Source organism: Haemorhous mexicanus, chromosome 11 (genome assembly GCF_027477595.1).
Source record: "Haemorhous mexicanus isolate bHaeMex1 chromosome 11, bHaeMex1.pri, whole genome shotgun sequence".
Lineage (NCBI taxonomy): Eukaryota > Metazoa > Chordata > Aves > Passeriformes > Fringillidae > Haemorhous > Haemorhous mexicanus.
The window spans coordinates 4,986,060-5,011,161 of NC_082351.1; the positions used below are offsets into that span (position 1 = coordinate 4,986,060).

At 43.9% G+C, this 25,102-nt stretch overlaps 1 protein-coding gene across 4 annotated transcripts in view; it reads left to right on the top strand.

Annotated features, from left to right (window-relative positions):
* The window catches only part of LOC132332130 (EF-hand and coiled-coil domain-containing protein 1-like), a 35,847-nt gene extending 10,787 nt beyond the window's left edge, over window positions 1-25,060 (top strand). Inside the window, exons 2-7 of one of the 4 annotated variants that reach the window (XM_059856102.1) lie at window positions 13,995-14,188; window positions 15,503-15,620; window positions 15,881-16,106; window positions 18,340-18,498; window positions 19,947-20,016; window positions 22,043-25,060. In XM_059856102.1, coding sequence (XP_059712085.1) covers window positions 13,995-14,188; window positions 15,503-15,620; window positions 15,881-16,106; window positions 18,340-18,498; window positions 19,947-20,016; window positions 22,043-22,176 — 901 coding nt within the window. In that variant the 3' untranslated portion in view covers window positions 22,177-25,060. The remainder of the gene's footprint in view (window positions 1-13,994; window positions 14,189-15,502; window positions 15,621-15,880; window positions 16,107-18,339; window positions 18,499-19,946; window positions 20,017-22,042) is intronic. The other 3 variants (XM_059856103.1, XM_059856105.1, XM_059856104.1) reach the window with 3 other exon arrangements.
* Window positions 25,061-25,102: the final 42 nt, after the last annotated feature.

Consider the following 25,102-nt stretch of genomic DNA (forward strand, 5'->3'; position numbering starts at 1 on the left):
TGTCTCACTTGCACACAAATGCTTCTGTTATAACTTCTGAACCCTCAGCTCACTCCATACAGCCCCACCCTACACTACAAACCCTTCACCATCTCATCAGGACAGCTGCTCACTTACTTAAGGCATTTTCTTACTTACAACTATAGAAACATAAGTTTGTGATTCTTCTGCTTAATATCTGTGTATTGTATTTTTACATCAATCCAAGCTTCTCCCAAGGCTGCAGATCAAACCCTTCAGTGTCTGTGGACGTTTCTGTTTTCCTATTCCCACAAGTGGGGATGGGCAGGGCAGGCAGCACAGCTCCTCTCTGGGCTCCTCCACTTCATGGGACACAGGCTGCTGCCTGCACAGCACGGTGGGCAGAGAAATCCCTTTTTCCAGAGGGATATTTCCAGAGAAATCCCCCTCATTCTGCCAGGAGGGGAAGCTCCACCACCCACGTGTGCATGTCCCCTGTGCTCCGTGTGCATGTCCCCTGTGCTCCGGGCTGTCCTTGTCATGGGCACCTGAATCTCCTCAGGCAGCCTGCAGAAGAGCTAAAATTAAAATTTAAATGGCTCATTTGAATTGAGTTCTGTGTTGTAACAGCTCACAATGGGCAAGACAAATGTGGGCTGGGGGAGCTGCTGAAGTACAGTAGAAAACCAGGCACTGCATTGTTTTTAAAGCAGGTTTATGAACCATCCATCAGCTCAACATGCAGAGACCCAAGTTCACTTTCAGGGCTTTAATATTTTTAATGAAGTGAAGCAAACCAATGCTTTTGGATTTTGGTTTGCATTTTAACCAAACTTAGAATGAAGGAACTTTTCAGTGACAAAAGTGCTCCCAGGACTCTGGGAACATATACTGCCATGCCAAGCTTTACAAAAATGCTTTATTTTTCCCATTACTTTATAAGTGAAACTGTAAACCCATGATCTGGCCCAGAATATAATATAGAAAGTGCCAGGTCAGAGGTGAGTGCTATAAAACAGGTGTAATAAAGCCTAGGTGGCTTAGATTGTGTGTCCTTAAATTTAAAGGGCTTCCCCTCCTTCCTTGATTAAACAAATTCATCTGCACACACTGGTAATGTACTTAGTGCATGAAGTTGTGCATTGTAAATGCATTCTAGATTTTATATTTTAGAAGATTAATTTGTGCCTAAAATGCTGCACCCTGTCTGATGTTAAACCCCAGGATATTTCAGATTGCTTCTCTCTCATTATACCCTGCAGAAGAGAGCATCCCTCAGAGATGAGTCTGAACCAATCTCTGCAACTAAAAGCAGTGAAGTTCCACCTCAGTAATTTGATTCAACTCTCCACTAAAAGTGCATTTGAATCACAAAGCTTGGATTCAGATCAGAATATCCACTGAGAGGGAGATGGATACCTAACTTTGGCTTTATCCTAATTTCAACCACAGCTGGCAGTCTGGAAATGTGTTTAGTTTGGAGATTTCTGTATTTTAGTTGGAGAAATCTGCTTTATATCACATGGTAAGGAAAGCCACAATATTGTGATTATCATTTGATTTTTAAGTGAAATAATACTGGAAAAAAAGACTTTTAAATTGCTCAGTTAGTCAAGATATGAAAAGCCAGGATCAACTGTGAAGAATTGCAGAATGATCCTAGGACACTGAGTGAGGGGATGGTGGCAGGTACCAAATAAATGAAATCAGATTCATTTTGGGGGCAAAAAACCAAAACCAACCCCAAACAACACTCTCAGCTTCAGTGAAACAGATACAGTAATGAACTCAGACTCTATTACAGCTGCTGAAAAATTACAACTTTGAGCTTTATAACTCTAGGATGTATCTGTTCAGTTATTAAGCTGCAGGGAGGAAAGCAAATAAGATATTGAAATGTATTACAAAGGGAACAGAGAACAATACAAAGAAAATAATTATGCACATTCACAGAACACCTGTATCAGAACAAGGAAATTAATGATCATTTCACTGAAACCAATTAAACTGGAAGAGGCCTAGAAAAGGCAACAAGTGTGGGAAAAAAGGCATGGAAATTATTTTAGCTACTTGCAGATGTGCAAGAGAGATAGCTTTGGAGAGATGTGAAATGGGTCTGTAAAATTTTCATCCAGAAGATGACTAGGGAGAATTGTTCAGTCTCTCAGCACAGGAACTGTGAGTTAGCTCATGAAAGCAGAGGCAGGTTCAAAGCAGACAGAAAATAAAATTCTTCTCACCCAGTGGGTCCCACAGGCTTGGAGCACCTTCCTGCACAGTGCCGAGCTTGAGGAAAGGTTAAACAGATTAAACAAACAACTAAAATATCAATTCAAAAACCCCAAGCACTTAGCAGGTGTTAAATAGAAAGATGACTCCGCCTGAGTCACCATGGGAATTACTGAAATACTGCAGTGGAAGGCCAGGGGAGGACTAAGGATGCACCAGATCCATGAAGAGCAGGGGAAGTGTATCTCTAGGTATTGTCTTTGAGCCTTTAATAGACATGAAATGACAAAATAAGAGTTTGGGTTCCTAACATCACCTTGGCTTCATCTGCAGGAGTCCAAGGTCACAGCTCTGGGAGTGAAGCTCATCTCCATCTGTCATCTCAGAGCTCCCATGCTCTGAGCTGAGTCCTGACTCACACTCCAGACCCCAGCTTTGGATGTTGTCCCTTCACATCAATTTCCCCTTCTAAAAAGTGATTTTAATCCACAGAAGCAGGCGGCTGTTACCCACATCAGCCACTACTCCCACCATCACCTTTAAGGTGACCTCCAAGCTTAGAGATGTCATTTCATTCTTCTGTAACACCCCCCTCTCATTCAGGTGCACAAATATCTCTGATAGCTGGAGATTAGCAGGATTTAAAATGGATTAAGTGTTCCTCTGGCAAGGAGAATTTCTGAGCTACAGTGGTAAATATTAGCTCAGATTTGGGGAAATCTCTGACTCCCAGCTTTGGCCCAAACTTCCCCGTTAGCAAGCTCTCACAGATTTCTTGCACACCCCTCACAAGCTTCTCCTTGTGGGACATAATGAGTAGGATACAGGATTAGGTGGCTGAAGAGCCCAGCCCAGATCTGGTGTGACAAAACCCTGCACAAGTCCCCGCCTTTAGGTCAGGCTTTCCCTTTCTGGCATTGTCCAGTCTGCAATCACTGATTTAATCTCCTTTCAGAGCCCAGGAGCTCCTGCTGGGCTGGGAACCAGCAGGGGCCATTCAATGGAGATGTCAGCCTTTGTGGGAGAGACAGCCACACCAATATTGCAAGGAGCCTTTTCAGCCCTTCCTGCCAACAGCAAAATCTAACCTGAAAAGCTAGGCTTAGTGCTCCTGACATGCTGGCAGAGCAAATATTTCCCCACATAATTGAAAAACATCATTTGTAAGAGTGTTGGCCCAGGGGTTCTCAAAACAGGCTGGAATCTGGAGGCAAGCAGAGCATTTTCAGAACACTGTGTGTTTATCAGAAATATATAATATTTTAATTTTTTTTCCATTTTAATATATTAATTTACATATTTCTTGATATCTTACTATATTTTTAATATTTCCATTCCTTTGTGCTGTTTGCAGCTGGCTGGCACAGACAGGCACTGGTATTTCTCTGTGCACATTTGCTCACTTCACTCCAAGCTGCTTGGTATGTGCATGTATAACCAATGTTAAAGCTTCTGTTCAATAATCTGTGTGATATCATTCATATCCAAGTGCCTCACCTCTCTCCGCCCATAAAGGCAGCTCTAACTTGGTTTCTCACACCCTGTTGGGACTGTCAGGGAGAGAAAATAAATGGTGTTTTATAACCCTGGAAAGAGGGATTTTTCTTATTTCTAGTCCAGGTACTCCTGAGATAGAAATATAACATTTTATCTCATTGAAAAAAGGACTGAGGTATTAATGGTGAGCCCTCTCTTCCTTTAAAACCCCTCTGAGGATATGAGAATAACCTGACTCCACAAATGGAGAAGAACCAGACAGGAGAGCTGTGCTGTAAAACTCAAAGCTTAAGCAGATGGCACAGGAGGAGTTCTTAACTGCAGGGCACGCTCTGCATTATTCACTTCAACAAGAGCAAATCATCCCAAACTCATCCCAAACTGCCCCCTCCAGCACTGCTGGGGAATACAAGGAGCTGGATTTCCAGCAGCATGGCTTTTATTGGGACATATTCTACCACCACTCAAACTACTCAGTATCAGATTATTTCAGTCATTGTAACAGCTCCTATCAACAGAAAAATAACTGCTGGTTTAAGTGGCAAAATGAGAAAGTAATTTTGTGTAATAGATCTTATTATTTTGTACTGTCCTACCCTGGCCAGGGACTTAGCAATAGTTTGAATCTGATGTTCACGTTTGTTATTTCAGAAATCTGTTTTATAGAGGTTACACTGTCCTTGCCAGAAGCAGAGCTATAAAACACAGGCTGTATCCTGAATATTTTAGTGCTAGAGAAATGCCTATATGATAAAGGAGCATGATGAAATTATCTGGTCAGATTATTCAGGAAAATCTCATTTAAAATCTCTTCATATCAATGCATGACTTGGGGAAGGCTGAGTGCTATGAATTCTAGAGAACTCCACCATGAATATCAAATACAGACAATTTAAAAAGCAAACACTGATTTAGAAGAGTTACACTTGGACTAGCTGATGGCTGTCAGTCCCTTCCCACTGAACTGTTCTATTCTACAAGAAGAATTCATCAGGTTTTTAAACATGGCATTGTAGTTTTCCTCTTCAGGAAATTCATTTTACAAAAATAAACCACATTCTATCAGATTCCAGAGTTGCAGGTCTAATCCTCACCAGGGGACAGGAGAAATTTTTCTTTATGGGCTGTTTTGTGCTTTTCATTTAAGGAACTTTTTTCCATTGTTCTTGATGCTATGCTGGCAAAGAAGTACAAATGCATAACTGCACATGCTGCTCCAGTAAAATTTATGTGGTTTTTTGTATCAATCCTTAGAGCACTTTCCAAGTGGTCACAGACCCACAGGGAATGAAAAATAATTTGATTAAAGCAGTCTAAATGTGGATTCCAGAGTGATTGCTCAGGAAATGACCCCCTGCACCAGCTGAGATGGGTCTGAAGGCAGGCTGAGGTCTGCACGGGCAGCCTGTAACATTTGATTTGGGTTTTATTCATCTTGTAGAAGGAAAGTAAAATGTGTTGCCTCTAAATGATGTTACTCTGATTTCAGCAGCTTTTATAGAGTTTATCTCTGGTGGAACATCAGGGGTGGTTTGGAGAGGTGTCCATCACCCTCAGGTCCTGCTGGCTCCTGCAGCCCTCGGGCACAAGAACAAAGAGGTCTCAGGTCTCCATCAGCCTTGGAAGGTGAGGAAACCCAGAGAGTCAATGGAAGATGCACCTGCCAGAGGCAATTAAATAATAATTACAATGATTACAGTCATTGTATTTATTATTTAAAACTGAACAGGCAAAACCCAACAACTGTGAAGAGTTGCAGATGCTGGATCCTTGGAAGGCTTGCAGTGATTACCCAGTAAATATCTTTGGAGCTGGCATCTCGTGGATCTTGAGATTTTTCTACATTTTCTTCTCCAATAATGTAGTGACGTGAGGAGTCCATGAGAGCAGCACCAGCCCTGTGGACTCTCTTCCCTGGTTTTGGAAACAAATGCAATTCTTGCAGAAGTTACAGGCCCCAGGACTTCAGATGTGACTGCTCTGCTGGGTTACCAAGGAAGGGAATTGCAATCCTGCAATTGTCTCCATCTGCAGCCATGGGTTAGCAGCACAGAGCAGACACAGGAGAGAAGCAGTTCTTTTTTCACAGCAATTGCATCAGGAAATTTAGAATATTCAGCTGAATATGAGCAGACTGTCCGTGTCAAATTGCACATGGCCAGAAAAATATATTTCCTAGAACCTTGCTCAGTCTTGGTGGGAAAGCACAGCCACCGAAAGATCTCCACAGAATCCCATTGTCTGGGCCTGACAAAGGGCTGGATACAAGGAACTCCTTTGGAATAAAGGCAGGCCTGGAAGCTCTGCTGCAGGCCAGAGTTTTGTTAAACCCTCTCCCAAACATCAGTGATACACTCCAGAGTCACCTTTGATCCTGCATGGCCTTTCTAGGAACTGAAGTGAACAGGGGTTTGAAGGGATATTGGGAACTTAGTGTCTCTCCTGCTCTGCCAAGGGCTGAATTCCCCTGATTCTGATAAATGTGTTTGAATGGCAATTCCTGAAGCAGGGGCCAGCACTCTCACCCCGAGGTGCTCACACCTGGAGGCTGCCTGAGGCACTGGGGCATGAGTGGTGAAAAGTCATCTCAAACAGATTGCATGTGGAATAGCCTTGATTTCTGTTCCTAATGATGTGCTTGGGTTTTAACTGAGATCTGGGAATGATCTGGCATTTTTAACAAATGTTTCTGCTAGAAAATGAAACTTATGCACCGGTTGGGTTTTTTCCCTGGCTTTGGCCCTCCATCAGATGTGGAGCCTGTTACTTCTCAAACCAACATTAATAGTGGCCCTCACATCTGAAAGGAAGGTTCTTTCTGCTCCCAGAGGGATGAGAGCCCTGAAAACAAGCAGTATTTATCCTGACTTCCCCAGCTCTGGGCAGGATCAGTGCAGTTCAGTGAGCCTTTGCTAATGCAAAGCAGACTCATGCATGCTTGAGGGATGCTGTCATTAATCCTTGGAGGACACAAACCTACAGCTGGCTCCCTTTGCTGCCAGCAGCTTCCTTTAACAACCCTCCAGAAATACCATGGTTCATGTACTCTGCTGGAGGAATTTGCAGCCCAAAAGGCAGGCAGGGCATGGTCAATGCCACCTTTAGCTGTTCTTGCCAGGCTGGTCACTGCAGCTGTGAAAGTGCTCTCCCAGGGCCTCTCTCAGTTCCTGAACCCCATGGCACATCACAGGGAGCAGCCATTCCCCAGTGAAAGATTGCACTGAGTGCACTCACAGCAATCAGGAGCACTTTGAAGAACCATCAGTGATGGTTTGGAGGGAGAAGGGCCCTCTGCTGATAAATCTCAGGCTGAACACTGCAACAATATTGCACTTTGCACAGACTATATTGATTTTTTTCCCCATTTAGCTGTTTAAGGTATCTAGAGAAACCGAAACCAAGAAATATCTACACTCACTCCAAAGCCCTGCTGCTGTTTTTTTAAGTCTCTCTCAGATGAAACAGTCTCTTGACAAACACCAGTGCTGCCAGCAGTTCTAGCTGGAGCAGCAAACCAAAACCAGCAGGCTTTCTTGTGGCACTGAGCTGAAAGGAGCCCAGAACTGTGCAGCACATCCCTGCTGGTTGTGCTCTGGCCTCAAAGGGACCCTCTCACATTTCCAAAGCCTTCTGTGTTTGCTCTGATGGAAACTTCAAAAAGCACAAAAGTACAAAAGAACAATATGAAATGTTTCCCTGTTCTGGGGTGTTGCCTTTAAAAATCCAACTAGCAGCATTTGCCAGCTGAGTGGAGTGGATAAAACAGATTTTGTTTCAGATGCTTTTGCATTGTGAGGATTTTGAGCTTTTATTTCATATAGCTCTTGAAATACAATGTGTCTAATTACTAAAGCCTAGCTGTGGAACTCAGAAACATCCTCTGCTTTCATTTTTTGCCATTTTCTGTATCAGAAATGAGCACAGAATGTATTATCCCTAAGTTCTCAAATGCAAACAACATACTGTGAAGGCCAAACCCATTTTTTCATTTCTGATGTTTGGCTTTATGAAATGAAGAAAGTGCAGTAAAAGTAAGTCAAATTTCCTTTGAAAGATTTACAAATGTAAGAGTTTCTCCCCTCAGAATAATCATTCCACATGCTATATCCCCATTTCTGATGGGCCTGTGTCACCTACCTTACACTTCATAGCCCAAGATTTCCAGTGCAGCCATGTTATGGTTTAGGGCAAATTTGGGAGAAAACTGGAACATTTTCCTTGTGTGACTATAGCTGCTTTTAAGGTGGAGACTTACAAATTTCCCTTCCCTTTTCAGTGCCCACAGTAAAGTATATAACAACTCCATAACATCTAGAACTTTGTGGGAGTTTGAAGATGGATCAAAAAAGATCATTGCAAAACCTCTAGAAGGTTTTAACTAACAAATATTTCTGCATGTCAGATTTTGTCAAATGTTATCCTGACCTGTCTTCCCTTCTAATGCCTAAATCTCAGGATTTGAGACTGAATTATAGAAGGTCAAAAAGCCAAGGGAAAAGATGAAGTCTTATATTGGGGACAAGAGGAACAGAATCAGCATGAGAAAGTTTGGGATGCCATCCAAGATCGAGAGAGATGGGAAGTTTTCCAAAAGGGTTGCCCAGGGCAGTAAAGTGAAAATAGAAAATATGGTGTAAAATCCAGGTTACAGAAGTTTCAGTGCTGGTCACCTACTGTCAACTACAATGAAGAGCTAAATATATGAACACCTGAGGTTTTTAATCCTGCTGCAGCCCTGTCATGTTATTAATCATTGTTCTTACATAAGATAACACCACTGGTATCACCTGCTGCTTCAAACAACCACATTTATTTTAAGTCTTCCTCCTAGTGCTGATCACAGACAGCTTCTGAGGACTGCTTCCTGTTTTTCATACAGATTTCTCTCTCTTCCTGTGGGAAACTATTGAGAAAGCTCTGAAAACAAGAGGAAGTATCTGTTTCTAAATACCTGTGTCCAAAGGAAGGGTCTTTGCCCTCTGTGGGCTCCTGGGGAGGGCAGGGGCTGCTCGTGATGGGGAGCATGATGTGTCCCCCCCACCAAAAAAGCTCCAACCCCTCACACACAGCTGGGATCCCCCATGGAGAGGCTCCAATAATGAGGGGAAAACTGCAATTAAGCATTGGCTTTTTATTTTTTTAAGAGGGAGAAGCAAAGAAACAAAGAGTTGTGTTAAAATATTATTGATTTTGAAAATAGGAATCCCGTTTACCCAATTTCCCCAAGAGAAATTTTCCTGTACCTATGACCATCTCTCTCCTTCACCTCATTTAGTAGCTCTGCCCTACAGCCTGTGATGGCCACATAATTAGAGCTAAACTCAAGTTAAACTGGGTTTATGTCAATGAGATGTCATAATTGGCTAAAATGATGCACCTGCTTAAGTGTTCTGCTAGGAAAGAGTCTATGTCAGTTTAAACTTAGATCTAAATTTAAGTGAATTTGGTGATGAATGCAATGCAAACGTGCTTGGACTGAGGCTCATCAAAGAAATGGAGGTGCTGCTGAGACAGGCAGAGGTCCAGCATGGAGAAGGGAAATGAGCCAGTGCTGAAACTGGCAGAAATCACTTCTTACACCCAGGGAGCAGCTACAATGGTCACATTACACTCCTGCCAGTGGCTTTTGGACCTCCCAGTAATGTTTCTTATTCAACCATATCAGCAACAAAAGACAAAATAGAAGCTGCTATAACTGCTGCCAAAGGACAGGATCCTAATAAATGCAGAGTCCTAATAAATGCAGAATCACTAGGCAGCATTTTCTGGTCTTTAGGAACTGGCAAATAACTTATAAATATTTGCAAAGGAACATAACTGACCCTGAGATTGGCTCAGTTGGTCAGAGCATGGTGTTAATAATGCCAAGATTGTGGATTTGATCCAACCATGGGCCATTCACTTAACATTGAGCCTTGGGAGTTAAACTCAGAACATTCTGAGTTTTGTGAATCAATTCAGGAGTTACTTTTCAGTCACCTACCAGAACAATACTTCAAGAAGGCAAAGGACAGGCTGCTCTTGGGAAACTTATAACTTTCTAAAGGCACCAAGCTAGCAGGCACAGATCTTGGATTGAAGGATCATGCAAAATTCCAGAGTCTTAGGTGGAGAGCAGCTATCTGAAGCTCTGAGGATGTTTTTGCAAAGCAGCAAGCAGGGTGAGGTAATTGTTGTTGCTTCCTGATGCAGGATCTGAGGAGTGGAAGCTGCTGGCTCTGACACCTCAGCTCAGCTCTCCTGGGGAACCTGCAGGCACCAAAACCCCTTTGCACAGCTCCTAAGAAATACCCAGCTTGGATGCAGAACTGCTCAGGGCCCCTCCCTCATACATTCCTGTCGGATTTTCCCAAACTCAGGAAGACTCTGTCAGAAATAACTCACAGCCAGCTGAAGGCACAGTGTTTGCTGTTAAATGAGCCATCTTCTCTCCTGGCATCCAGATCCACGAGGCTCTAAATCTGGGAGGTGCTGAAATAACTCCTGAAGGAATTTACGTGCCACTAAGTAGGAGCTCTCAGTCTGTGCCACACTCAGGGATAGCTGCAGTTTTACAGACATCAGAAAGAGCTCTGGCACATTTTTAAGCTTTCAGAGTGGAATTCTGCCGGATCTTCACCCAGCTGTTAAATAGTCTGTTAGGAAGAACACTTCTGAAGACACAAAAAGGCACCCTGGACATTTAATTTTTACTGCCACACACTGCAGCACCCAGGAGATAAGGGAGGGATTCCTGGGGATTAAAGAGCACAGGTCTACGTGAAGGAACACACGAGGTGAGGGCTGTTACACAAGGAAGTGATCACAAGAGCACAGCTCTGCTTTCCCTGGCCTCAGTGATTTATGTTAGGTGCCTTGGTTAGAGCTGTCAGTGCTCAGAACACCACAGGATTTTAGTTTTTCATTTTTTCATTGTAGGCTCTCAAGCCTCTTTCTGTAAAATCCAAGTCAGGACACCAGGAGAGACAGAATTCTCAAAATGTGAGTTTGAAAAGCAGGAAGGACAAACAGACTGTATCCAGGCAATTCTGGCACGGGCATGTGGGGGTGAGGCTGTGTTTGCTCCCACATGCCTCTGTTGCTATTCCTTGTGGGCTGGGCTAAAAGCAGACCTCAAACAATGCCATTCCATCATGTGTGCACAAAGGTTGGTGCTGCCTCCAAAGTGCTCAAAGCCACCCCAGGAAGGACAGCAAGGCACAGACCTGCTGTGTGTGACAGCACCATCCCAGGATTTGCCTGCTCATATCCAACATGCTGGGAGATGGACAGGTTTGCAAGAAAACACATGGCCATCATTCAATGATTTTTTTCCTAGAGGCTGGTGATTTTGGCAAGAAAATGAAAATCATCAGCCAGAACTGGAAACCTCCCAGAACTGTAACCATTATAGTTGAAGTTATAACTATGCTTTAGAACTGCCCATATAAAGCCAGGATATTTAGTGATCTTTATTATAGCCACTAAAAATTAATGCTTTTAAACATTTATCTTTAATGCCTGACAGATCAAGCTATTTAAAAGCTGAGATGAAGCATCTGGATTGATCACAGAAAGTTCATTCATAGGATTTCTGTTGGGGAGGAGCTCACAGCATGAACTAGAGAGAGATGAATTCAGAAAACCCACCCAGACACTCAGCTCCAGCATGAAAACAAAATCTCAGCAGTAAATGAAAAGTCATAAATAATTCCAAAACGTGGATAACTGAAGTCTCTAATTCCCACAGGGAGTAAGCCAAATCTGAAACCATTCTGAGTTCCCTGAACTCTGGCAGCTTAGGTAAAATAGTACAAAAATAAAAATCACACCTCATTTTGGTTAAAAACCACAAGTCCTACACTTTGAAAATAAAGTGTAGCTCTGAGTATAACTACACTCAGGGCAATGTACACACACAGCTGTTTGATCTGCTCCAATGAGGTCTCTAAAAGAGACCAGTTAAAGGTCTGTGAATGACAAGTTAATAATTCCTCAGAGTTATTTTCTGATCAGTCAGGAATTATTCAAGCCCAAGATTTGCTCAGCACCAGAAGCAGGTGGGTTTTCCTGCAGCTCCATGTTTCCATAACAATACAGCAGAGCCAATTAAAAGGCAATTAGTCATGGACATTACTTTGAGGTCCAGTACTTTGCAAACTCTCCCCTCTGCAGTGCTGCTGCCCATTGTGCTGGGGACAAAGGCTCTGGCATGAATGGGAGCAGTTTCCCTGTCTCCATGGAAGCCTTGCCACGCTCACCCCACACAAACCTTCCCCCTCTGATCTTTGCCCCAAACAAATGTGCTGTTTATTCACTCTGCTCCTCATTTATGGAGACCCATTTGATGCTGTATGAATAGCAATGAGGAAAGAATTAAACCTGTGTTTGAGAAGCAGTGAGGATTCCTGCTTCCAGCTCCTCCTCGAGTCCCTTTCACCCACACCTGCTGGAAAAGATTTCCATGATACTTGAAAATTCTCCATGTTTTATACATTACACAAAACCCACTGCAATAAATATTCACTGAAATATCAGCATCTGTGTTATGTATTCTAACTCTAGAATCTGAAACCCAAGCAATCTGAATTACACTGCAGCTCAAAACTGAGAACAATCTGCTCAGGCACCAACTATGGTGCTCAAGAAATTGTAAAGGATTCCTGTAGAGTACCAGAAAATCAGCACATTGCAGGAAAGTAAAATGCAGTATCCCTGTGAAGGGAGGATTCCCCAGCTGCTCTCCAGAACTCTGAAGCTCTGTGATGCTTCTCAGAGCCCCCACTCTGAATGTCCAGGCTTTACAGTGCATTTTATTTGTGCACTACTCCAGAATTATTTCTTCCAGAAGTGATGATTGCCCAGGCTCCTTTCTGGGGATTGCTGTTTCCCTTGGCTTTACAGGAAATCCAGTTGTTGCTGAGCTGAATAATGCCATGCATTGCAAATGAAGTAAGTCATTAGTTTTTAATGCAGTCAGCCCTACTCAAGGGGGTAAAGCTAGTGCTGGCTTCTCTGCAAGGCTGAGCTCAGCTTCTCCTCTACAGATGTTTTCAAGTAGTGACTTCTGTCATTAAATTCATGATCTTGTTTACTCCTTACAGTTTCACAGGCAGTAAGGGAGCTATCATTGGTGTGGCTCCTCAGGAGCAGCTGAGTTAAACAAAAGCTCTGCAATTCTGGTGGCCAGCGTGGCCTCAGCTGCTCTGTCCCTGCAGCCAAAGTCCCCTCCCAGCTGCAGCTGGATCACCTGGCAGGAAGCACAAGATTTGTACAGAAAGCTTACATTACACAACTTGTGTCAGCAGGACCCACCTGCTAAGTGGTTTAGCTCTCATTTTTGCTATTTCATCTGTTAAATAAAGGAAATATTCAACATTCGCCAGACCAAAACTAACCTATGGAAGAATTTGGAGGGAATTTGGCGCCTGTGAGGGCTCCTATTCCTCAGTGACATTATCTGATCCGTGTCCTATCCCTTGAAAGCCATTCCTTTAAAACACATAAGTGTGATGTCCTGTCATTTGCCTCAAAGACAATCCTAAAGGAGGCTATCAGCAATGCTGACACCCATTCTGAGTCACTCCTCACCTGCAAGTCCCTGGTTTCCAGGTGTGTCACCATTCCTGGATCATTCTTTTTCACTGCTCAGGCTCTGACTCTGCTTCATCCCAGCGCTCACCAGACATGGATCCAACTCCCTGACATGTCTGAGCCCATGGGACTGGGTGCAGGCACCTGTGGCCACAGTGACTACTCCATAGAGGTTTCCTAGAGGTCTTTGACCTGACCTAAAGGTTACAGGCACTGTTCAGCTCTTCTTACCACAGGACAGCTGAAATCCACCTTCCTTTGGTCGTTAGGGAAGTCACCTCAGGCAGCCCTTGGGATTGATGGCCCCGTTCTTCAGCCAGTCCCAGCAGCTGCATTGAACTAAAGCCATGCTGGGCACGTCTTGGTTTTCCAAATTTCCTGCACGCCAGCCTCACTCTGGTGTGGAAGAGGTTTTACAGCAGCTTCTGTGAGCCATTGAGAAGTTTGATAAGAGGATTCATGTTTACCCCTGAAAGAATTTTCTACCAAGGTCATTGACATAGAAACCAAGAAAAAAAGAAGGATAAATAAGAGTAATCTGTAACTGCCTATTCCCAGAACCACTTTGCTTGTCTCTCGTGATCAATGAGCAAAGTGTAAACTTATGAGCTTTGTAAGAATGTAGAACAAGCAGGCATGCCAGAATAAAAACAGGGTTTGAAGCCTTCTGGGAATGGAGTGTGTTCCTTTGTACTGTCTCTGTCTCAGCTACGACACTCTGGCCTCTTTTGCAGGTCGGAACTGGAGCGATGCCAGCTGGCCCAGCAGAGCAGTCCCGAGCAGCAGCAGCAGCAGCAGCAGCAGCAGCAGCAGCAGCAGCAGCAGAGCAGCCCTGAGCAGCAGCAGCAGCAGGAGCAGCAGGAGGGAGCAGCCGTGCCCGGGGGCACCCGCGGAGCGTCCGTGGCACCGCCAGGCACCGCCGACCACGGTACTGACCCCAGCTCAAAGCCAGCCCCAAACACTGCCTGGCCTCTCTCATCTCTGGTGCCAGCAGCAGCAAAACCACCAGAGAGGTCAAAGCACCACAGCACAAACCAGTCCTAGAGAGTCGTGAAATCTCAGACCTATGCAAAACCTTATAGGCCAGATTTCCACTCCTCAGTCCCCACATAATTCTGTGTTTAATGAAAGACTGAACTTATCACTTAGAGCTATGATTTAAAACTGCTTTTTTCCACATGAGTCATCCCACCAAAACTTTTTTCCCTGGCTTAAAAAGTATAAAGATTTCATTTCTTTGGAAATAAAAACGGAGAACCTCAGCAAAAATAATTTCCAAGGAAACAATTAGCAGTTAATATTCTGTACAGCCACGCTCCTTGGAAACATCCTGGCTGCTCCAGTGGCTCTGGACACGCCCAAACTGTTTAGCACATGCAGCACCAACAGCTGCCATAACACTGCATGCTTTGGCTTCCCTGCAGTGATTTATTTTTTTGGGCACATCCAGTTCAAAGACCACAAAAGCACTTATGTGACAATAATTCTGAGTTACAAGGTACTTTTACTGCAGGCTGGAGAGCTGTTTGTTGTGACAAAAAATTGAATTTTAGGTGTGTGTTGAGTGGAGCTGGCAAGCAGCTGCTTGGGAATGTTAAAAATAGTGATAAGTAAATACAATTAACATTGTAGCATGTTCTTCACCTGGCTACTTAGAAAGCAAACCTGCTTTTATAAATGTTTTTATCAAATCACCCACTTTGCCAGCTCAGAGTTTCCACATAAAATTACACTACCTGTATTTCAAGAACAAACAGCTTTTTAGCAAAATTTTTTCATACAAATAAATCACGGGGTCATAGATTCTAAAGCAGGGGGAAATGTTCCATCAAATAAAATAGGATTAGTTAGGCAGAAAAACTAACTTAGAGAGATGAACAGGTTAAAAATCTGTGTCCTTGACCAGTAATTGCCCCCCACAACAACTGATCCTTCACATTTATCTTTACCTCAACTCAAGGAAAGAAGGGAGTTGAGGTAAACAGCCCCAAGTTACCCACAAGAGAGCACTGAAATGTTCAAGACTCTTAAAATAAGGATCTTGGCTGCAGCTGCCTATGGTGGTTTTGTATCCCTTCTGTAAACGCTTCCCATGCAAAGCCCATTGCCTCAGCCCCTTCCCAGGGCTGCTGGGGACCTGCCCGGGGTTTCTCTGGGGGTTTGGGCTCTCACTTCATTCTGGCTCAGACTGGAGGTGTAGCTGGACTTGTTGGGGTGCTGCTGAGGGCTGCCTGTCTCCCAGCAGAGGAGCAGCTCTTCCGCTCCGTGGAGGGCCAGGCTGCCTCGGACGAGGAGGAGGAGCAGTGGCCAGGGGGCCACGGGAAGAGGATCCTGGCCAAGCTGCCTTGCTGTGGCAGTGGGTAAGTTTAATTTGTTAATTAATGCCATATGAGCCCTTTGCAAAGATCATTTCACAACCTGTGGCTGCAGTCGGGAGCTTTTTGCCCATCCTGTGGCCTGTGGGGAACAGCCTGCTGGAGATTCCCCCCGAGCCCTAATTAGTGTCAGACACTCATTTGTGACCTGTGCTACCAAGAATTCCACAGGAAAACTGGTTTTAATAAACACAGACCTCTATTGTGAGGTCTCACTAATTCTTTTCTCTTAATGATGTGTGTAGATGTGATGAAAAGACGTGGAGAAAGCTGCTGTCCTACCTGGAGACCACCAGCACTGAGGGAAAGGACTCTGTGGGGCTCTCGGGGACAATCTGCCCCCTCAGAGAGCAGCCAGAACTCAAGGGCCACCAAGAGAAAAAACTGGAAACAAGCATGGAAGAGGTAACAGGTGCCAAGCAGAGTGTGAAAGAGCTGTTTATGCATCTTTGGGGAGCTGCATCTATGTGTGTTAGTATTTTATTCTGGCCATTCAGCTCTCTGTTGCTGATGTTTCTCATTGTGCTGTAGTTTGTCAGCTCAGACATCTGCTTTCCTCCAACACCTGCATTTCTACTGCATTTTGGAGTACATGATCCCATTAACTCTGTCTTTTTCTTGAGTTTAGACTGACATATTTATGTCATAAATATAATATATAAATCTAATATAATAAAATATGAATAAAATTAGTTCTGCAGCATGCCCAGCTCCCCTTGAGCAGAGGTTATAACCACATTATTTAAAGCCTCAGTGCTGTGCCCCAGCAGTCCTGTGTGAGCTCACTATTTAAATTCTGCAGACTTCAGCCCCTGATGGGCACAGAAGTGCCAGCAATCTTTCTGTGAAACAAAAATACTGCATTGCCCTGGTCTGCCTTCTCCTGTGCTTGTTCAGTATTTTATACCCCATCTTTAAACAAAGCAGAAAGCTTCCAGTAGTTCTGGAAGGATTATGTGAATCAGTGAAATATTTAAAGTGAGGGTGAAGTATACAGCTTCTATACATGTTGCCATCCTTTGTGTTTTAACAGCGTTTCATATAATTTTCTCCCTTGACTAAATTAAAATGAAAGAGTTTACTTGTTAGGGAAAAAAAAAAATAAAACCAGAATAAAATCCTGTTTCTGCTTTACATAATTTGCAGTATTCATTGGCAGTTTATCCTTGCAGTATTCTTTATTTAGAAACACAAAAGTTCCTTCTCTACTGCTTAGCATCAGTCCACAGGAAAAAAAATACCTGCAGGTAGTGCCAGTTTTCTTCTCCTTTTTCCCCATTCTGAGGTGCTCATCTTCTTCTGCAGCATCTTACTGCTCTCTTTTGCATCTCTGCTGATGGATATTAGTTGTGTGCAGCTTATCTGGAAAAGCACCATTATCAACAGATTAATACAAAATTCCAGAAGAAAAATGGAATCTGTTGCTCTTGATTTAGAGGCAAACAGGGAGGTGAAGAAGACACAGTGCCAACTCACTGTGACATGAATTAAATAGCAGTAGAATGAATCATGTTGAGCCTGTTAGGAGATTTATTCTTAAGCCCTTTTATATTAGCCAGCAGTTATAGGAGAGGAATTTGCTGCTACAAAACAGACAAGTAATAAAAAATTCCTGTCAAAAAGGTGACTCTCCTTGTAATCAACAGAAAGCAAATAGTAGGACTGAGAAATGCTCTCTGTCAAGCACGTTGCAAATAAATATATTGGCTTAATAAAAAAATCACCAAAACCTTCTCTGAGGCTGACAAAAGTGCCTTACACATGGCTGTATATGCTTGTTTGTACCTGCTCAGTGTGGAACATCAGACAAATAACAACAAGGCTAACAAGCAAGAGCCTCAGCAGGCAAGTGAAGGGCAGCACTCTCAAATACTGATTAATAATTGCTCCACCTGAGGCTTGTAAAACCAGAGTTTGAGAGAGTTCTGAGATTTGTCATGTCTAGAAAGTTCTACTTTCCAACAGGCAAACACTTTTAAATAGCTCCTCCTGAAGACAGGGTGGTGACCTGGGGGTGATAGATGGGGAGAACATGAGTGAAGTCTAAAAATAAAGTGTTACGCTGCCAAGTGTAGTGTAAAAAGAAATGCCAGTTATTTTCTATATGGGCTTGCATGCAAGCTTAATTAAAAAGACAATTAGTTTATGAACTGCCATGCAGGGTCAAAGGAGAAGTTCATCCCAACATCTGGAGAAAAGCAAGGAGAAACAGTGGAGAGGTTGTTGCTCTCGATGTTCCTCACCTGGTTCCCACTGCACCAGGGGCAGAGACATCTTCCTGTCTCACTGGATGTACAGATGATTGCTAGGTAGGAGCTGCAAGACAAAGAGATGATTGTGCTGAGGGCACACAAATTAGTTTTGCTCTAGAGAGGACAACAGTAATGTAAAAGGGGAGAAGGCTGACATAGCAGTGCTAGTATTTAAGTATAAAATACATAATAAATGTAATATTTAAAATTCCTGAATGAGCTGCCTGCACCCAGTGATGAATGAGCTCTCATTGTGCACAACAACAAAGCTCTGATTTCCTATCAACCCCTGATACCTCACTTTATGTAGCATATTAAAGAAATGGACTTCCCTTCAAGGGAATCTTCTGGAGTGAGCCCCATTTACCACCAAAGGAGGAAAACTCAGCTCGGCAATCCTTGGGCAAGAAAGGAGAAGCTCCAGTGCCTTCAGTTTGCTGTGTTTTGTGCAGATGAAGGGCCCCTGGCTCGGAGAGCTGCAGCAGAAGGTGGAGGAGACAGAAATGCTGAAGATGGAGCTGCAGATGCTGGAGACAGAGAGGGTTCGGCTGTCCCTGGTGGAAGAGAAGCTCCTGGATGTTCTGCAGCTTCTCCAACAGCTCCGAGACTTGGTATGGTGAGAAAGCAGTCCTGGGACTGAAAACTTTTAGCTTTGGAGACCTTTCCAAGCTGAGAATATGTTCATCCCTTCTAGGAAGTACAAAATCCTTTACAGCAGGACAGCATTTTGCAGGTGTGTGCCCTGGGAGCTGCCTGGTGATTGCAGAAAGCTTTCAGACCCCTTTGCCTGGCTTTCTAAAAGCCTAGAGGTCTCCTTGGAGCTGAATCTTCAAGCTCATTACCCTCTAAACCAAAACTGGGGGCAAACGAGGAAAACAGAGGAGTGAGCAATCAGGAAGATTCCAGAATATGTATTTTTCCTTCTAGAACAGGACCTTTGTTTAACTGCTTGCTAATGCAACTCTGAGTCAGCATTAAAGAGATACAACTGCCAGGGGAGTTTAGGAAGAATCCCCATAATCCCTGATGGGATGTAACCAAGACAAAAGAGACCCATCAGAACCTGTGGGTTTAGGTGTCACTTCCCCAGCATATTCACCTTCAAGTCCGAAATATCTCGTTCCCAACAGAACCTGCCACCAAACAGTGACTGCCCAAAGGCACACACACATCCTGTCAGGACTAATAAAACCTCACACAGTGCTGCTGAGGCCATGGGAAATCCTCACACTGCTTCCCACTCTGCCCCAGTCCCCACTGGGGCAGCCAGGCAGATGGGAGAGGCTCCAGGCAGGGAGCAGGGCCAGCTCTGCCTGGAGGTAACAGCATCTTCCTCCCAGAATTGCTCCCTTCCACTTCCACTTCTTGAAGTTTTAGCAAGAACAACCTGTCCCTGCAGATACTCAGGGCTCTCTAAGTGCTAATTAAACTGATTGCAAGATCATCTCCCAGAAAGTACACCAGTGTCTTGACAGCAAATTAGGACAGTTGGCTTTCCCAGGCACATTAGGTAATGTCCCACCAGATTTCGTATGGAAAACCACCACTGAGAGAGACCATCCAAATCCTGAGTACTTTTTACAGTGCTCTCACTTTGGCTAATGTTTATTACATCTCACATCCAGCCCTGCCACAGGACATTTGCTCTGTCCTTCAGCTGGGTCTGAGAAGACCCTTCCTAAAACGACACCACCAGGTCCAGTTCACCTTCCCACCGACCTGGCAGAGGACTCAAAGAGCTTTTACTCTGCTTACCCTCCTTGCCACTTACAGTTGCTTAGGCACAAGCTCTAGAAAATTCTGTATTCCTGCTGAATAATTGTTATTTCTCTTTCCACAGCGATATTAAGGAATTACAACCCCCTACAAACTGTCTGAGCAGGGTCTAAGATCAAATGCTTGAAAATAAAGCGAATATCAAGTCTTGTGTTAATCAGGATTCAGTGGCATTTTGGTTTAGTTTCCAAATGCAAATACCCTGCACACAGGTTCTGTTGCTTATCTGTAAGCTGGTGAAGGACACATTGGTGCCATAATTTTGTCTTTTTCTTTTTTACAGAACATTTCGAAGCGAGCCCTGGGGAAAATCCTGCTGAGCACTTTGGAATCCTGCCGTGACCCCCAGCCTGGTAAGGAAAGAAATCACATCTAAAGACCAAGAAGCATGAAAAGTGTCCTTTGGGCACAAACACTGGGTAGGAAAAGGATATTTCAAATCCTGGGGTACAGGCTGGGGAGAAGGAGGTAGCTTGCAAGAAGAATACCTATAGAAAGTGATGCTTTCTAGTCTGTGGTGCATCAAAACCACACCCAGGGTGCTTTTTTAGTCAAATTTTAATTAAAAATTGGCCTTTGGGGGATAATTCAGTATCCTACAAATGTTTTTAGGGTTTCATTGATACGAGAAAGTGCAGAAATGACCAAGTATGTAATGCAGCTGTTTCTCAGGTTTGCTAGCCCAGTGTGTTGGGTTCCTCTGCTGCAACACAAGATTTACCCACCAGAGCAGTTCTGTGCAGAAACCAGCTCAAACCTGCACTCCTCTAATAACAGCATTTCATGATCCTGGTGTGAAAATTAAACTTGCAAGCTTCTGTCCCTTGCCAGTGGTCTGGAGCTGCCTTTGCAGGAGCCCTGCAGGGATGACAGCCCCAGGGCTTTGCTTTGATTACTTTGTTCCTATTAGTAGAGCATGTGTACTTCCCTCCAAGGAATGAACATCCTGTCCCAGGAACATGGCTTGGAGGGGTTTTAATAGGCAGGCAGCAGTCAAAGACTAGATTAGAAAAGACCAGATGTGCCCCAGGGGCTGGGTTTTGGAGAATATTATTTACAGGGATTTAAGGAGAACAGCATGGGAACCCTTTGGGGTTTGCAGTTTCAAAGGCTGTTCTTCCTTGTACCCAGCAATCCAGGGCACAGGCAGCCCAGAGCCAAGCTGTGCTCTTCAGCTGCAGAGGAAGCAGAGAAAAGAGGGCAAAGACAGACTTTTATAGGCTCCAGGGCACCACTACAGAGAGAAACCACAGCTGAGCCATGGGTCTGATGTTCTCCTGAGAGAACAGAAGAAGAGACTTTCTGGATCCACAGCACAGTGTCCAGAAGGTGCTGCCAATTACCCTGCACAGGAACAGGGACTCCAAGGTGTGGGAATTGGAAAAACAGAAACTTCCACAGACACTGAAGAGTTTGATTTGCAACCTTAGAAAAAGCTTGGATTGATGTAAAAATACAATACACAGATATTAAGCAGAAAAATCATAAACTTATGATTCTATAGTTGTAAGAAAATGCCTTAAGTAAGTGAGCAGCTGTAGTGATGAGATGGTGAAGGGTTTGTAGTGTAGGGTGGGGCTGTATGGAGTGAGCTGAGGGTTCAGAAGTTATAACAGAGGCATTTGTGTGCAAGTGAGACAGAAACCATTGGACAAAAGTATCCACAGTGCAGCAGAAGTGAGTGAAGGTGATGGGTTAGAAAAGCAAAATAAACCCTGTTACCCTTGTAAGGAAGAACTTGTGACTGCTCTTGAGCTATGGCTGACTGCTTGCTCCTCTAAACTCTCACAGCCTCTGAGACTGATGTTTGTCTGAGCAATAAATTGTTTTTAGCCTAAAAGAAGTCCCATCCCTTCATTACTAGCAGTGCCAATAATACCAATGGATGCTGCTCAAAGCTCCTCCCTTTGTAACAACAGCACAGCTCAGCTCCCCAAAACTCTAGGTGCTGCTCTCTGTGCATTCTGCATCACCACTGTCATACACAGCTCACCTTCTCTGCTTCCCACTGTCTGCCTGTGCACCTGGGGAGGCTTCAGCAGCTTTCTCAGCCTTTGTAATCAAACATTTTTCTCTGACAAGCCAAAGTGGGTTGGGTTGGCAATGGTGATATGAAATAGTCTTTGTTCACACAAGTACCTGAGACCTCAGTGGGCAGGGGATGAAGCAAGAGGAGAGCAGAGAAGACAGTTGAACCCAGATTTGCTCACGGTTTTTTTGGACAGGAATTCAAAAATTTGGTCACAAAATTTAGACATTTAATGATAACCACTTGAAAGGGCACCTATGAAGAAAAGAAGAAAAGGGCCTGTTATGATTGTGAAACTGCAACTTCCTGACTTTGTTCAAATGCTCATGTTTGCAATTTGCTTTCCCAAGGCAAAGCCCAGCTGTTGGAAGTGCTAGACACCCTTCAGCAGGAGCTGGCAGCCTGTGAACTGTTGCACAAGCAGCCCTTGGAGCAGGCACAGAGCCCACGGTCCCTTTCCAACCCCCTGGTGATTTCCTGCTGAGCCCAGGAAGCCCCAGATCAGCTGGAAGGAGGAATGAGGGACATTTGTCCAGCTCAGCCACGCCTGGACTGGCCAGAAGCAAGGAGTGACCCAAGGGAGGAGCAGCAGCCCTGGGCTGGGCACAGTCCTGCCTTACCTGGACTGCAAAGCCCAGCCCTGGCATGCCCCTGGGACTGGGCTGGCACCCAAATGTGCCCACCACACCCACCTGACCCACAGGGATTACAGCTCTGCAAAACTGGGACTGGACTGGCACCAAACTGTGCCCACCACCTTCACCTGACCCACAGGGATTACAGCTCTGCAAAACTGGGGCTGGACTGGCACCAAACTGTGCCCACCACACCCACCTGACCCACAGGGATTACAGCTCTGCAAAACTGGGGCTGGACTGGCACCAAACTGTGCCCACCACCCTCACCTGACCCACAGTGATTTACAGCCCTGGCTATGCAGGGGCTGGGCACAGTTTGCAGCCTTTGTGGAAGCCCCACTCCAAAGCCAAGGCAGCCTGTGTTTTCCCTGGATTTGTTAATCCCTTACCCTGCAGGTGACAAACACACCCAGGAGTGTGTGCCAGCAGTGCAGGTTTTAAGGGCTTTGTGTTTCTCACTCAGTTATTCACTTTATTTAACTCTGAAGCTAGATTTTTTTATTGCTTTGCTGAATTTTATATTTGCAGTTATAGAGATGCCTTAGGAATATGCAACAGCTTTTCCTGACAACAGTCAGATTTTACATAAGAAGTTAAATTTAAGTGCTTGAAGAAGGTCCAAAGCAATCTTGTTCCCAGGCTCTCAGGGAAAGGAAGGGCTGGAAAATTCACTTTGCTGTCACTCTGTGTTAGCAAACAACTTGTGCAGTGCACAAGTAATTTCTAAATTTTAATTTCCCTCAGTGCAGCTGCAGAGACACAAAATTAGGCCCCACATGGAGGCCAATTAATGTAAAGAGCTGGGTCTAATCATGGTGCCGTGGTATGTTTTAATCAGCAATAAAATAATTCCTGAGGCAAAAGTAAAAAAAAAAAAAAATAGTTTTCTTCCAAGGTGCTTTTGTTGTGTCATTCACCTGCCAAACAGGGGCAGAGTTCCTAAAAGCCAGCTGAATTTATGTTACTGAAAAGATGCACTGTGGATCTTTGAAGAATGTGATTTGCCTGAGAGAATGCCAGTGATGAAATACGACCATTCAACTGTATGGGTATGAATTTTTGCCAGGAAAAAGGTTTTCATACAGGAATAAGGTCCACAGTGCAAGCTGGGGAATAAAATTTCCATCCCTTTCCACACTGTGTGGCTCACACACACCTCCACTGAAAATTGTGGCACCTTTGAGCCATAATAGGAACAAAAATTTGTATTACTTTAATTTCATTTTAAAGGAGAGAACAAAAGGTGTTATGCAAACAATGAAACAAACTCTGTCCAGTGGTGTTTTACCTCGTTGGGTTTTTTTTTATTTTGGGGGGTTTTTGTGGTTTAGCAGAGGAAGATTGTAAGAATAGGTCTATATTGTTAATGTACATTTTTCTCAAAGATACATTAGACAGGATATTTATACATAGAACAATATTCACCCTTCAAGAAAGAAAACTGTCTCTTAATGCTAAATATATTACTAACAAAATACCAGAGCATAATATATGGTTAGTGAGTATATATTGAGGCACATGCTAGGATTATATCCAGAAACAGCCTCTAGTTGTGCTACAAGTAAAAGTTTAAATGAGCAGAAATCAGATCTCTGCTTGGCTTCATTTGCTAAAAATCCCATGAAGTATCAGCTTTTGTTGTGTGCAACTCTCAGACTTTCCCAGGAATGTGGCAGAGGTGTAAGGAGGGAAAATGCCAGGAAATGATGAAATGAGCCTGATCTGTGTGTTCAGGAGCAAGATTCTAATGCAGGCACACACCTGGCTCTGGATTCTAATTTACTGCAGGGTTCTTGCAGCATTTGGATTTGTCACCACCTGGATCCTTTCTCCTGTTCCCATGTCCCCCAAACCTGGAGTCTGTTTCTCACACACTTTGTATTTCCTTAGATCCCCACCAACTCACTTTTAGTTTATTCATTTTCTATTAAACCTGCAAACTGGCTCTAAAAAGAAGCTTGGGTATTTTTCCCCCTGACCTCCACCATGAAGTTTTTGGGGTTTTTTCCACAAATGATTTGACTTCATCCTCAATGTCCCTTCCCCTCCCAACGCCCTCTTCACTTCCCATTTGGCAAATTTCTCCTCTGAGGGGTTCACATTTCTAGCACAAATGGCATTTTTCAAGGAGAGTTTCCTCCTCACATGATTTTTTTGTTTACAGGAGGCACTAACTATTAAATTAAAGCCCACCTGATCTGTAAATTTGTTTAATAATTATCCCATTTATTTTTGAAGCTCTCTCTGGAGTATTTGGCAGTGAGGACTCGTCACAGCTGTTACTCTGAGTCACAGAATTTTTGCAGCAGAGTGGCCTTGTCCAGCCAGAGCTGCTCTGAGGGGTTCAGTGCATCTGTGCACACTTTGGCAGGAAAAAACCCTGGAATTCAAACTCCTCCCTTCCAGGATACTGTCCTTAATCTGTACATGGTGATGGAAGGAGCTGGGATTAGGAGGAAAGGAGCACTTTTAAAATAAAAATGGAATAAAATGGAATTGCTCAGTGTGAGAGTGACACTAAACCTTCACAGGGTGCATGTGACATGTGGCATTACCAGCCCCAGGGCCGCTCTCAGATTTATAATTTCATGGCGTTTAAGACACTGAATCCGTTGGTATTTACACTGTCTTATTGTCTTAATAATTTTATGTATAATTCCCCAAGATACAAAAGCTATAGAGTGTGTTTCCTAGTGTGAAATTTAATTAAAATCATCCTTATGTCCTTAATTACACTTTACTTTCAAAAGACTGGGATTTTCAGAGGTCTTG